This window comes from Lytechinus variegatus, chromosome 13 (genome assembly GCF_018143015.1).
Source record: "Lytechinus variegatus isolate NC3 chromosome 13, Lvar_3.0, whole genome shotgun sequence".
NCBI lineage: Eukaryota > Metazoa > Echinodermata > Echinoidea > Temnopleuroida > Toxopneustidae > Lytechinus > Lytechinus variegatus.
Window position 1 is genome coordinate 18,503,183 of NC_054752.1, and position 15,047 is coordinate 18,518,229.

The 15,047-nt window shown below is 36.9% G+C and overlaps 1 protein-coding gene across 1 annotated transcript in view; it reads right to left on the minus strand.

Moving 5' to 3' along the window:
- Positions 1 to 342: 342 nt before the first annotated feature.
- LOC121426836 (sodium-coupled monocarboxylate transporter 1-like) overlaps positions 343 to 15,047 on the minus strand; it is a 46,277-nt gene continuing 31,572 nt past the window's right edge. Inside the window, exons 8-15 of the mRNA XM_041623230.1 lie at positions 11,271 to 11,359; positions 8,458 to 8,570; positions 7,998 to 8,068; positions 7,058 to 7,144; positions 5,276 to 5,493; positions 3,837 to 3,937; positions 2,847 to 2,971; positions 343 to 1,213 (exon numbers count right to left, since the gene is read on the minus strand). Coding sequence (XP_041479164.1) covers positions 1,076 to 1,213; positions 2,847 to 2,971; positions 3,837 to 3,937; positions 5,276 to 5,493; positions 7,058 to 7,144; positions 7,998 to 8,068; positions 8,458 to 8,570; positions 11,271 to 11,359 — 942 coding nt within the window. The 3' untranslated portion in view covers positions 343 to 1,075. The remainder of the gene's footprint in view (positions 1,214 to 2,846; positions 2,972 to 3,836; positions 3,938 to 5,275; positions 5,494 to 7,057; positions 7,145 to 7,997; positions 8,069 to 8,457; positions 8,571 to 11,270; positions 11,360 to 15,047) is intronic.

The following is a 15,047-nucleotide window of genomic DNA, read 5'->3' on the forward strand; positions in this document are numbered from 1 at the left end:
TTATTAACTCCAGATCTCAAAGATATCTTAATCCTACAAGGTTTACATTAAAATCCATTGTAAAACACCTTTTCAATAATTAACATTAAAATCATGTTTAACAAACTTTTTATTTTGTATCATTTCTCAAGTTATTTTTCTTGAAAAGGGATTTGCACATAGGTTTACTAACTCCCGTGGGATTATGACATTATTGGCATCTGAATCCATTCATCGCAGCCATGCCTTATTTTGGCGCGAAAAAACTTTACATCACATTACATCAGGAAGCACTTGTAGTCATTGTAATCATGATTAACATACGCATCTCACTAATCAAATATTGCGAGCGCGTAGCGCGAGCTGAAACTTTAGGAAATTCAGACCTGAAGAGGTGCATTTTAAGGCTTGTTTGTAGGAATTCACGAAGGCGATACGCGTTTCACTAATTAAGCTGGAAAATATTTATATTCAGATAAAAAAAGTGACATTTTAAGGACTGATTTTAGGAATTCATGAAGAGCAGACATGTCTCACCAATCCACTAATGCGAACGTTACCATGAGAGGAAATGTTTTATATGAAGACCTTAGAATGGGGCAATCATTGTAAGAAGTCATGAAAAAGAAGCCTATGTCACTACATCAAGCAATGATAACTTGAAGTGCGAGGAATTATATTTGGTGTATATTGACTTGATTTGATAACGTCGGGTCTCTCAAATATATATGAAAACTATAGTGTCTCGAAAAAATATTTGATCTATTATATCTAGTAAAAAATGCGAGCATCAGGAACAATGAAGACATAGGCAAATTGTGTTTCATAAAGTTATGAACAATTGTTTCTTATGTTTCTTAATATACGGTAACATAACATAATTATAATATAACATTCTAATGAACAATAATTTCTTCTTTCCCACTTTCTTATTTTCCTCTCTTCATTTTCTCTCTTTTTTGCCAGCCGATATTTACGCCACGATGTATGTCCATAGAAAGTAAGATGACTGTACAAAAAAGCAATTTACAGTTGCATTTAATGACATCAGCTGGTAACGAATAATTCATATTAGTTTTCAATGAAAACTAATGCTTTACACTGGTGTACCGGAGTGTTTGTGGTCATCTGGCACGAACCCCATTTTGTTCTCATCGGCGTTTATTTCTTTCATTTTCCCATTTGTGCCGCTGAAGTCAGCACTATCCTTGACTTCGTCAGTGTCATCTTCGTCCTTCGAAAGTGGAATAAAAAACAACCACAAATATTATTGGCAGTTATGATAAAACAAAAACAGTTTATGTACGGCACACAAGGGTAATTCATGCGCGCAGAGCTCTGCACTATGTTTTGTGCACAGGCCTATAAAAAGTCTCGTAATATTATTGAACACGACGATTGACTTTGTACAAAACGTTTGTACAGTGCGTATCAAAAAAAAGTTTACACTTTGAAAAAATCCTGTAAAATTATACATTTGTAATATCCTGAAGATTGTTCCACATTTTAACATTGGTACAGGTCCATTAAAGCAAATGACGATATATAGCTTGAGTGAGCACCACTTACTTTTGAAAAGTTAGTGAAAAATGATTTGCGCAGAAATTTAAAATAGTTATGCGAATAAAAGTAGCCCTTAATCATGAAGAACACATGGAATTTAGCTAGTAAAATTGATTTGAAGATATCTTCTACATTGTTTGACTTGTTTTCTTGCCCAAAACACTTCGAAGAGTGCATTTTGCCCCACCCCACTGACTCCCCCACACACCGAGGCCATCGTGACGATATTGCTTTACACTGAGCTGTGATTTTCATGGAATGGCTTAAGCTTGATTTCCATTTTGTTAATCATTGCTAAGCTTGGGAAAAGTGTGGAGAAACAAATGTTAAATGAAAAATGAAATGTAAACCAACTTTCAATGACAAAAACTTAGTAAAAAATGCTGGAGATATCTGATATAAACTTTTGTTCAGATTCAGTTATGTCCTCAGATCCAGCTGGCACAAATAGGGTAAAGGTTGTGCTTATTGAGTGTTGAAATTTCAATTTGGGTGGCAAAATTGTCACAAAATGCTTGAATGTATCCGTTTTATTCCAATTGCCTAAAAGTGCAAGGAAAATGTATGATAAATTTTTCGTAGTGTCAGTTTGATTTCGTCCTTTCCCCTTGACACAGCATGAAAACGAGCATTTCTGCGCAAACAGATTTCTGCGAGCTTTACAAAAATGAACAGTGCTCACTCAAGTGTAACATTCTGACAAAACTTTTACTTTCATTAGATAGATGAGACCCAAACCCAAGATTATATGTGAAAAAATTACCAACGTGTTGTGTATTTTTTGATTCCCTTGACTTTTTCAAAGTGTAAACTTTTTTTGATACGCACTGTATAATTATATGAAATTATGTCAAGATTAAAATGGGGCCTGTATAGATATTTATTAATTATTTTGCCTTCTTAGAAAGCTAGGACGTGTTTTACTTTTGAAATGTTTCAATGCGAACATGTATCATGTGCGTATTAACTGACCAATATGTGATATTCCCAATTCAACTGAAAGTTAATTTCGATTCTTTAGTCACACTTGAATATGAAACACCCCCACATGGTTGCAAATAAATCTACGAAACGTTATCTTAATGGCTCTTTTATAAACATATGGCAGTGATTCAGGCATCATTTGTACCAACTTTTAGTATTTTTCTTTTACGTTTTCTTATGTGACTTTGCCATGGTTCTTAATATCCGAAGTTTGATTTCAGACCAGGCACTTTTGCCTTTGAGCAACGCATTCGGTAAAAACAAAATATTGTCTTATGCATGGACAAAAATAGAATGAATTAAAGATAAACTTTCCTTACATCATAAATGACTTTCTCCATTCCACATCGCATCCTAGTTTTCATTGATTCTGGGAACCACCAAAAGAGGGCGTCTGTCAAGTTGTTCTTTAGTCTCGGGTCGATGGTATTTGGGTCAGTGAAACCTGTGGATCAAGGAGAGATAGAGAACAGGATGGGGAGGGGGCTAGAAAAATGTAGGGAGAATTATGAAATGGGAGGGGGAGGGAGAACTTTTTTCACTCTAGCTTGTACTCGGCCATTTGGGGAGTAATTTTAAATTCAAAAAATGAATTTGGAAATACACGCAATCGTTTTCGATTGCTAATTTGCTGGAAATGGGTGTCACCTGGGGGGTGTTTCATGAACATTTTTGTCTGACAAGTTGTCAGATCTGACATCTTTCCTTGATTCTGATTGGCTGAGAGGCACTGTTGCTATAGTAACTGTCGGATAAAACTTCTGACAAGTTCTTTCATGAAACGCTCCCCAGGTGTTGTTGGGGTAGCCCTATAGTACGTGCCCAACCCCCATCAAAAACGTACATTAGTCTTTATAACTCAACCTGTGTTGGAGCCCAAAACATTATATTAAAATGAAATCCGTTTAGGAGATATTATAAAAACAGATATTTTCCTCTCAAAACATTTTTGTTTCTCTACACAATTTTAGGTCAATTTATTCTCTGTAGAATTAGTAGATATCTGAAAACGTATATTCTAAGACTGTGTATTTATAACACACAACTGGCGTTGTGGCGTGCGCCTGTAATCCAGGCTGTGGGGAAAGTTACAAATTGATGCAGACTGAGGTTCGAACCCTGGTCACGTCTGTCGGATGATGACCTTAAAGGTCGGTCCAGACGTAAATAATCATTACTGACTGTTTTTATTTATTTTGTTTTGTTTTGATACACGTCTGACAAAACTCAAACACACACACACAGTCAATGAGAGATCACACACAGTTCACTCCCTATTTAAACTAGCTGAAAAATAAAGAAAATGGTACCTGTGATCTTGCTTGCTATACCTCCTACAACAGTGCAGACGATTAGGCCAATGATGGAATAGTACAGAAACGATATAGCGTACAAATCAGCCATGCCGGGCCTGTATGATTTAAAAAAAAATTGAACAATATACAAGGCGACCGCACACATTGGGTTTGGTTTGAGACGCGATTTTAGAATAAAATTGAGTACAATTTGATGGTAATATTGACACTTGAAATATCTTACTGTTTGATGTTCTAAATAATCGTACGAATTCCTACGTTCAAATCTGTGACTATGCTCCTTTCCTCATAAGAATAAAAGAGAATTTAATATCTAGTCGTAATGACGTCATAGCAGCCGTACGATTGGCTTCGATTTGAAACAAATTTGGCCTATACTCCAAAAATAAAGGCTTGCGATCTTTCAAAATGGTTATTCTTTCAATTGATTTTAACTTCAAATAAAATGATATGTTCCATTCACATTTTCAGAAAATGAGCAAAATGCGATTTGTTCCAAAATCGGATCACGGACAGTCGTAAGGTGCGGTGGCCTTAATGAGGTGTTGCAAAAGTTACACACAACTTTACGCGCGACTTTCACAGGATTAATTTTCTTGGTTGTTTAGTCAGCTACTGTAACACAGGGATGGTATCTTATAGTAAAAGAAAGGGTCACCAGTCGTCCGCAAAGTCATTCGTAACAAACGAACAGCTTGATGAAACACCCACCCGATGCCCCTAATAGCCAATTCACACTTCGAATGAAAAGTAAGAACGCGATATGTTCAATTTAAAAACATGTGTTAACATTTTTATGGATTTCAACTTCGACGAAATTAGATTTTTTTACAGTTTACTTTTACTTTTAAATGCGTGGGCAAACTACCTCTGCTACTACAACTACTACTACTACTATTACTACTACTACTCATTCTACTATACTACCACTACTACTACTACTACTACTCATTCTACAAATACTAATACTACTACACATTCTACTACTACTACTACTACTACTACTACTACTACCACTACTACTTCTTCTTCTACTACTACTACTACTACTACTACTATTACTACTCATTCTACTACAACTACTACTACTACTACTACTATTACTACTCATTCTACCATGTTCTACTACTACTATTACTACTACTACTACTACTACTCATTCTGCTACTATTGCTACTACTACTACTACTACTTCCACTACTATTACTACTTCTACTACTACTACTACTACTATTACTCATTCTACTACTACTACAACCACTAATTATACTTCTACTACTCCCACTACTCCTACTACTACTACTACTACAACCACTAAATATACTACTCCTGCTTGCCCTGCTACTACTGCTTCTCCTACACTGTACTACGACACCTCACCTGGGTTGAGTGAACCACAATCTTGCTAAATGATGGGTGGGCGTCGGGCTTACCTTGATTCTGGTTTATCCTCTTGCAGTGAAAACACGTCTGTAATCTGTGTTGTAATCATGGTAACCGGTTCGCCGGTAACCATTGACTCGGTATTATTTGGGACCGGACAGCCTTCTACGGAGAGGAAATTCTTTCCTCTAGATGACGGATAAAGTATGGCACCGACTTTTATCCAACCGACGAAAAGCACGCTAGTCACGAGACCCGTGAGTGCACCCTACAAGAGACAAAACACGCAAACCATGATGGGTGGATTTTCAATATTACTCAATCCAGGAAGCTGTTAGGAATGAGCCGTAATTCTTGTAATTTATATAACACGCAAAAGTGGTCTAAAGCAGCGCTTCTCATCCGAGTGCCAGCGAAAAGCTCCAGAGGGAGAATAAAATAGGGGAAAAAACTATAGTATACTTCACAGACCTGTCCGAACATGTTATGTTCGATTGGTCTACGGGTGTCAAACAAAACTAATGCACGGTTATAGGTATCATGCATGATTGTTTCAATCTAACTTTGATGTGAACCTCGCGTGCATGCACATTAGTGTCGTCCATTTACCGGACATTAATTTTGCGAATGCAGATTTGTTCTCAAACTGTTATATCGAATGTGCTTCAGAGATTTGTGTTCAAATTTCGCGATCTTTCATTAAAATGGACGTTATCTGAAAATTTTTGGTAGTTGGCCTAAAAAAAATCTGAAAGTCAAGGTGGTCCTCGAGTAAAAAAAAAGGTTGAGAACTGCTGGTCTAAATGTAATGGTGGTATATGGCACTTGGCTTTCAAGTCCATGCGACATGCCGTCCTACTCCTGAATTATACCCCTTTCATAAACCCAATTATGCGGCTAATAGCAGCATAATTTGATCGTAAAATTGGAGGAGGACCAGAGTTATCCGCATTATTTTGATGCTGCTATTATCCGCATAATAGCAGCATCGGGACAAGATTTGGAGTTTATGAACGCATTTCCAAATAATGCGGATAATTGCCATGGTGCGGTCACAAGGTCACCCTTTTCCAACACAACCGCATCGGAGGGGGCGTGTCCAGTTGTCATGACGATTATCCGCCTTTTTCAGGACGGGCGCTCGTAAAAATAATGCGGCTTATTTTCGGAGTTTGTGAACGCAATTTTTATTGAATTATCCGCATTACTCTTAGGCGGCTAATTGGAGGATAGGTTTATTAAAAGGGTATAATACCCTTTTCATAAACCTATCCTCGAATTAGCCGCCTAATGCGGATCAGCTTAAATCACAGGAGAAAATCTGAAACTTATGAATGGGTTGTGCAGTTTGGCGCTGAAATCAGACATCAAACACCTTATCAAATTCAGTACTATAGGCCTTCCCATATTCTTAATTAGCTTAAAAATATTTCTTTACAAAAACTCAATATTTTAGTATGTTAAATGCGTTCCGATAACCTGCGACAATTAAACAATTTAATGCATGCTTACTCGGTCATTTGTCTTGAAAAAGTAATCAGATTTTTACGCAGACACCCGTTAGTGTAGACTCTTTTTTTTTTGGGGGGGGGTCAAAATTTATCGTATTTCTAAAGTAAAGAATTGATCCATTGCTGGGGTTAAACTTCTTGTTCGTGGAAACTTGATTATAATTATTGTCAGAGATTGCATTTTTATGACACTCCAATACTTCAATCCTTCCACTTATTTTGCTTTTAATGTACTTGATCGATAAAATGGAATATATATCATATCTATTGGTGTTTTGAACCAAATGAGATACCCCCCCCCAAAAAAAAATCAGTTTTCACCTTGGCGTTGCTCCGGTGCATGTAAATACCCAGTAAGAATACTCCAATTATTGAACCAGATGTGATACCGATGAGCGAAAGACACAGCTACAAGAAGAAAAGAAAAAGACGAAATAATATTGAATTATATTAAGAGTACATGTTATAAACTATTTGTTCTATTATAAAAAATAATGGTAAATATATTTCGTTTGTATTTAAATAGGTTTTTGCTATAATTCCAAGGGTTTTCACTGAGCCAGCGAAAATAAATTTAAGTGTATGCATGCATGTTATAAAAAGCTAGTCTCAAATATACTTTTTAAAGATACTCATCAATAATAGAGTGAGTAAATGAGCATAGATCTTTATTTCCAAATGGAAACTAAAAGTTTTGATTAAGAAGGCATTTTTTAATGTCATGATTATTGAGGTATGAATTTAAGGATTAATGAATTCAAATAATGTGCTATCATTCAAGTGGGCATAGCTTGTGCAGGTGCCGTGGCCAATTGGTCTAAGGCGCATGGTTATACATGGAAAGTCTGGGGTTCCATCCCCGGCCGCGGCACCTATGCCCGTGAGCAAGGCATTTAATCAACAATGCTCTTTTATCCTGCTTTCTATATTAAATGGAAATGCTATATGGTAACAAGGTGTGCACTTGTTTAAAAAATCAAACAATATGAATATATATATTTTGTGAAAGAAAGTTGCCAAAGCTGTTGTACATGTACAATTTTTCACATATACATATACATATATAAATATATATATATATATATATATATATATATATATATATATATATATATATATTACGAGACTACAGTACTCAGTTTTGAGTAGTTAAGGATTGTAGGTGGTGCAATTAAAAGCTGCTTATTCGTTTGTGCTTCACACTGTTTTTCCTGTATGACATCACAGTTTGTATTTTATATCATTGTTTTTTTTTCCTTACCTCTAATACACCTTGTCCTAATTTACTAGCAATGAAGGCAAATCCGATACTCACAACACCGTACAGTACAGCTGCAACATAAGACATAAGAACATACATGTAACTTAAGATGAAAGTTTTTTAAAGTAGCACATTATTTGGAATAGATTTAGGAGCAGGAAATTATATCTCTTATAAAAAGAACAATTGAACTACATCTACAACTAATCACTTCAAACGTGTGTATTCTAAATGGAAATACTTATGATTACAACAATAATACTATAATGATAATAATAATATGAATGTTAATTATTATAATATTGATAATTATAATGATTGTGGTAATGATAAAAATAATGATAATGATACAATAATGATAATGATAAAAATAATAATGGTGATGGTGATGATGATAGTTGAAAAAAACTACATAAAAAGAGCGTAAGGGAACATCAAAACTACTCCTGTGTTTAAGTACCGAGTAATTTGATAACCCTGGCGTAGTTCTTCTCGCTGATGTTAGGCCAGAAGACCTTCACGCCATCCTCGCCGGATATAGCTGCCAATGAGTTCACACCAGAAGACAATGTGCTGCCAAAAGAAAAAAAAATGAACGAGTCGAATTTTAGTCAGGCTTACCATCTTTTTTGTTTTTCTTTATGTGTAAAATCTCATTTACAGTTAAAAAAAAAGGTTTGATTTGTTAACATCCATGTAAACTTCTGTTTGATTTACTTTAATGTATGTATTTTTTCTTATTTTTCTTCTATTCCTCTACTTTTCCCAGACCATATAAACTTTATATGACTTAGGAGCAATTTCGAAATTAAAAGAAATATAGCTTTATTGTCAGTACACGTGTACAAGACACAGGCTCTTACACATATAAACAATAAAAAAGTATTTTTTCATTGCCGAACAGGTTCAACTTTGCGAGCATTTTGATAAAATGAAGTTTGACAGGAACCTGGACTATAATGTTGAAACTTGCACCCCAACAGCCCCTGCGGGCCTGCGCAGGCGCGGTGGCGAGTGAAAGGTGCTCGAATATTGATCGAATACTCGCTCTGCACCTTTCTTGCACTCATATTTCATAGTGTACTTTAGGTAGCTCGTCCTTGTCTTATTCATAATTGCCATACACATTAGTGGAATTAAGATGAAAATTGTGAATGAATACCGTGGGGGAAGTAATCATACATTAATTTTAAGTGGTTACCAGGCGCGGATCCAGGAGGGGGCCGAGCCGGCCCCGCCCCCCTGTTTTGTGACAACCTGCAGAAAAAGGTGTACTCTCTACCTTGATAGAAACTACGAAAAAAAATAAAGAAAAGTAAGAAAGAGGTATTTTACCCATGATGTGTAATTTACAGCCTCGTAACGACCGGCCCGACCCCGAAAGGAAACCAAAAAAAGGTGAGGGGAAGAATTGGAAAATAGACTTTATATAAAAAATTTCGCTCGCGCTTCGCGCTCGCATTGCCTGTGTAATTAATCCCATTCAAGAGGGTTAAATGACACTAATATATAACCAATATATATACAATATACAATATATCCAGTTCTCAATTTGGACAAAATTTCTTAGCTCGCACATCAAGCTTTCATTATTTTGTTTGATTTACACAAATTGTTAATGTGTATCAAAATGTTCAGCTCGCGCTGCGCGCTCGCATTGTTTGATTTGTGAGAAACCTATGCTTTTTAGAAATTCTTACCAAAATTTGTCAAAATGCTCCTTTATCATGTCAGTATATCAAAAAATTAAGCTCATGCTTCGCGCTCGCATTTAATTGTTTGAGACACACAGCTTGTTTATTTAAATAAAAACGCGCTTAGACTGTTCATTTTTTCAGGTCGGAATATCAGAAATTTTGAACTCGCGCTTCGCACTCTCATTATTTAATTGGTGATACTTGTATCCTCTTCATTAATCACTATAAACAGTCCTAATTGAGTCACTTTTCACGTTACTATATGATAAAATTTCGGCTCGCGCTCGCATTGTTTAGTTGGATACTTATCTTTGTTCATGATTATAAAAACTGCCCTGAATGTTCAGTTCTTAGGACATAAAATATAAAAGATTTTTAGCTCGCGCTCGCATTATGTATTAAGACCACATGAGATACCTTATATTGTTTATAGCAATAAAAACTAACATATACTTAAAACTTCAGTGTTTAGTTAGGACTACCCCCTGAAAAACCAACCCCCAAAAAAGCCAGATTGTAGCGGCCAATCGAGAAAAATGTTGATCAAAATATTTTTCGGCCCCCCTATTGGCGAAAGCTGGATCTGCCCCTGGTTACAGCATTGATACGGATAAAATCCCGGGATTCACATATGTGGACATTATACCTGTATGATACAAATTTGCACTTTTGTTGTGTCTGTCTTGCTTACTTTACGGTCACAAAGATCCGTACAAACGATGCCTTCGTACGACTATAATTTCACTATTCGTAGAGATTGTATAGTTAGAGATTGGGGTATAAATTCTTACGCCATCTTTTAGAACAACTTATGACCGTCTTGAGAAACGAAATGATACATTTAATGCCTCTAGAATTCTCATTTTTTTCGTCAAAACATCTCGAATTATTCTTTTGCCAAATGACAATCTTACCTTTTCAGTTGCACGATCGTCGTATGTAAAACTAACGGCACGCTCAAATCATTCGCAAGACGATTTACTTAAAAGTTGCACAAATTGTGTACCGACGCATTTTCAGTCCCTTATGTAAGTCTTGCAAACCCAAAGGGTCATTCGTGAGAGAGCCGTCCGAATCTTCATTCGTAATGCGTTCTCACGAACGCCGTAAGAGCCCTCTAAAAACAACCTTCATGACGAGTCCTTTCCATTATTGCAAGAAATTTAATGGCTCTAGAATTGTCTCTCGACCATACAAAATATTGTATGGTTCTCTTTACGATGTTCACATACGGACGCCTTACATCAAGAGAGTTTCGCACGACGCTACAAAAAGGAAATAAATCCTGGAGAAGACCACGGACCGATCAAGCTACACTCTTACGAAGGTCTACGGACGGTCTGCAAATACTAGTTTCGTATATACGGCCTTCTTAGGAAGATCTTGCGGAAAGGGCTAAATCGTTCGTACGGCGTTATTTTGTGACCGAGCAATGTTAATTTTATTGCCATTAACACTATAAGCAAAGGAAATAAGAAGGACTTCGATCGTGGATCTCATATGAAATTAGGCATATACATTCACTATTATTGAGATCCCGGGGATATTAGATACTATGTGCATTGATGTAAATTACCTGATGGAAGCACTGACCACAGCTGAAAGGAAGAGTCCCGGGAGGCCAGGCATATCACCAAGCAAATCCATAACCATCAATGGCATGATCTAAGAAGATGTTGGCATAAGACAAATAAAAAAAATGTGCTTTAAAAATAACCTGACCACTTCATGGAAAATGTGGTGCATTACCGATGGCCCAACGCCTGCTTGTGCATCTTCAGATATGGTCTATTCCTACTGCACTTTGACTTATTTCAGTTTGGCTATACCTATTTCGTCTCACGTCAACTTGATTTGACGCAATTTATTCTATAAGGGTTAGTTAAATGAACTTGAAGTTTATTTGACAAAGTAAAAATATGAATTACACGATTTATCACAAAATTGTGAATTACACTACCCCAATTTGCCTATGTCAGTTTAAAACAATTGGTAATAGACTAAATGGCTTGTGGCCATCTGGCCAAATGAATGTGAGTATTTCTCAGAAGTAGACCAATTTAGGGAGCTTGTCAAAATTCCATGCGCTGTTCTTCATCGTTCTTCCCGCATCCGGGTTTTCGCTTCGGCTTTCCCGCCCAACGTTCCCTTGTCTTCAAAGGAACGGCCTCCATCAAAGGCCCTTTAATGCCACCGTTCTTTTGTTCGTCTTTCCTGCAAGTCTTAATTTCTGTCGAAAGGCCGAATAATCTATTCTAAATAGCTCCCTCTACGACCAAAACAAATGTGTGCCTTCATCATGCAGTCAGTCGGCAAGCCCCTGTGTTAATGAGCAAATGGGCAAGATTTATCCAAGTCCTCTCGTGGCTGAATTCATGTCCCTGCAAAATCTCGTGAATTGTGAGACTTTCTTTCTCAAAGAATTTAACCACTTTCTCCTGGAGTAAAATTGATTATTTTTGTACCATTGGGAAGAGTAAATGTTACTCTTTCATATTAGTTATTTCTTTTGAATACAATATTTTGATAAATAAGTGAATTCGTTACCAGAAAAGATGCATCAAACAGAATTTTCTTCCTCTGTTTTCACTTGCAAATTGTGCAACATTTTGTGTTTTAGGTACCAACATTATTTATATCATCAGAAAGCTCAAACTCTATACTTTCTTACAATGTCACTCTTGATATGTGGCATCTTTTAGATGGGTCAGCAGCCAGCTTTTTCCATCAAGATGCAAGACGAGATTTCTAAAATTTCTGAGTAACATAAAATCCAGAGTTCTGATTGGCTGAATAATGTTTTCACAACAACAGGCGCGGGTTATTTGAAGAGATTACCACATGGTGAGTGTGACCTTGCAGAGGCCCAGTGTGGGGAACATTGGAATTTGCGTGGGTGTGTGGTCTCTGTGACCAATCAGAGTGCAGTATTCTTGTTTTTGAGATGCTAAATGTACGTGGCCTATGAAAAGCTGGCTGCTGACCCATCTAAGATACATCTTTTTGTACAAATTATATCATATTTAAGCGTAGATCTTCAGCTTTAATATGATCTAAAAATCATTTGTGCTCAAACAAAAATCAAGTGTGAAATCAACAACATTTGTTGCATGAAAAAAATTCATTTTGTTTCATGTTTTATATCAAAAGTTTTCCCTATATTACAACATTTCTTAAAAATTCCAAACACATGACCTAAAAGAATGATACTTCTTCTTTACAAAGATACCAAAAACATGAAATTTTGTTAATATTTAGAGCAGCAATGGCAGAATAAAAAGAGGTGTTTTGGTTCGCACCAAGCTCATTAATAATGCAAAAACCCTATAGTCATGAATATCACTTGGATAAAAGAAGCTACTTTTTCAGGGCTTGCCGACTGACTGCATGTTCATATTGGATCGAGAGTTCGGGTCACTGTTCTGAACTGTGGTTCGCATCTATCGGGTGCATTCATAAAGCCACGGTAGCTTAATAAAAAAACACGCACGTGTCAGAAATCGTTACTATCTTTCGAATTAGAGAGTCAATTCATGATGTTTTAGGTGGGAAAATAAGATTCCACATATTTTCGTTTCGTAGGCCCAAGCCATTCGTAGAAATCACGTCGACTTTGAATATTAATTATTACTCGCATCTAAAACAAGTGTCGAGAGCCCCCCCCCCCCCATAAAAAAGGAAATAGAATTATAAAATATACATGACTGGAACAGCTTGACGCTATTAGGCATAGAAAGATCAAAGATTTACAAAGAATTATTAGAAACTGTTTTAAATAGTTTCAAATTTTTGACGGGCAACCATTTCCCAGGAAAGCATCTTGTCTTTTAATTTTCTTTATCTCCATGTTTTAAAAAAGCGGAACCAAAAGGGATTGTGAAAAGAGGAAAAAGAAAACTAAGAAGTCAAAGGGAGAGAAAAGAAAGGGAAGCAGAGAGAAATAAGAAAATAATATTGGGATGGAATAAGAGGAAGGTAAAAAAAATGGAGGAAATGCAGTTGAAAGAGCGGAAAAAACTCGGAAATTTGAGAGGGGTTCTCCAGATGAGCGATTCCATGTCCCTCAACGTCAATGTCCGATTGTGTTAAAAACGACTGTCATCGAATAATATTAATCTTTTTCTTTTTTAGTTTGACCAAATGCGTGCGCATCCCGATTTCTGCCTCTGCATCGAAATCAATATTCATGAGAAAGCAGAGTTGTGTTCTCGCAGAGGCCGTGATCAGGTGGGGGAGGGGGGGGGGGTTGAAATTATTTTTTCCAATATTAATGACTTGCGTCTTCGGAATGAGAGTACGCATGCGCGTGGACTGGATATTTACGAAATTGTGGTCGTCTATTTCGAAAATTGTATGCCATGAATGAATCAGTATCCTCAAATTTCCGGTACCCTTCTATCACTGGGGGATTCAGGGGGGGGGGAGCCGCCATTTGCCCCCTCCCCCATTATGAGAAGCACAATTAAAATTTGTAATGCAAAATGCAGCCAAAACAGAAGAGTGCCCCCTCCCCTTGAAAGCGTAACTCTCCCCCCCCCCCTGTCACGTATCCGCCCCTGACCTTTAGACATTATGTTGTATAGACCCAATTCTTGGTTGGATTCACATTTACATAGGCCCCCCCCCATTGGCGGAGCAAAAAAAGGGAAAGAAAGAAAGAGAGAGGAGAAAAAAGAAGGGGGAAACATAAGAGGAGGAAGGCGAGTGAATAAGATAAGGCGAAGACTTAGAAAATAACTTTAATAATCATTACGTCATTATCATCAATTCAATATCTTAACGGTATGTTCTTCAAAATAAAACAACATGCTCGTGCTAAAGGGCTAAAGCTTAATTGTTCTATTAAAGAAATGAACCTTAATCTAATTGAATTTTGTCATATACTGAAACCCGAAAGGAAAAATTATCAAAAAAATGTGAAAGCGTAACTTTCGAAAATATATACCCTACCGGACTACGCACACCGATACAAGGACACAACGATATTCAGATCAGTGACTAGAGATCGCTCGTTTAATAGTTTGCCTAAGACGCCGATATCGTGGACATAGAGGGCGCTCATACAGAAACATCTTATCGGAGAGCCGACCGGGGTGTCAAAAGAAAAGATAAAAGCGCACGCTTCCGTTTTCGCTGCAAAAGGGCACGCTGGCGTCTTGAATGACAAGAGCAGCAGCACTGACCATGCTGACCCGTAGGAAAGAAAAATGGACAATGGCACGCTGAGCGGGTTCGCCGTAGAATATAAAGGTAAAGACGCACGCACACCTTTGACAAGCCGCCTTAAAGGGGAATGAAACCTTTGGAACAAATAGGCTTGTGTAGAAACAGAAAAATCAAAGAATAAGAATAA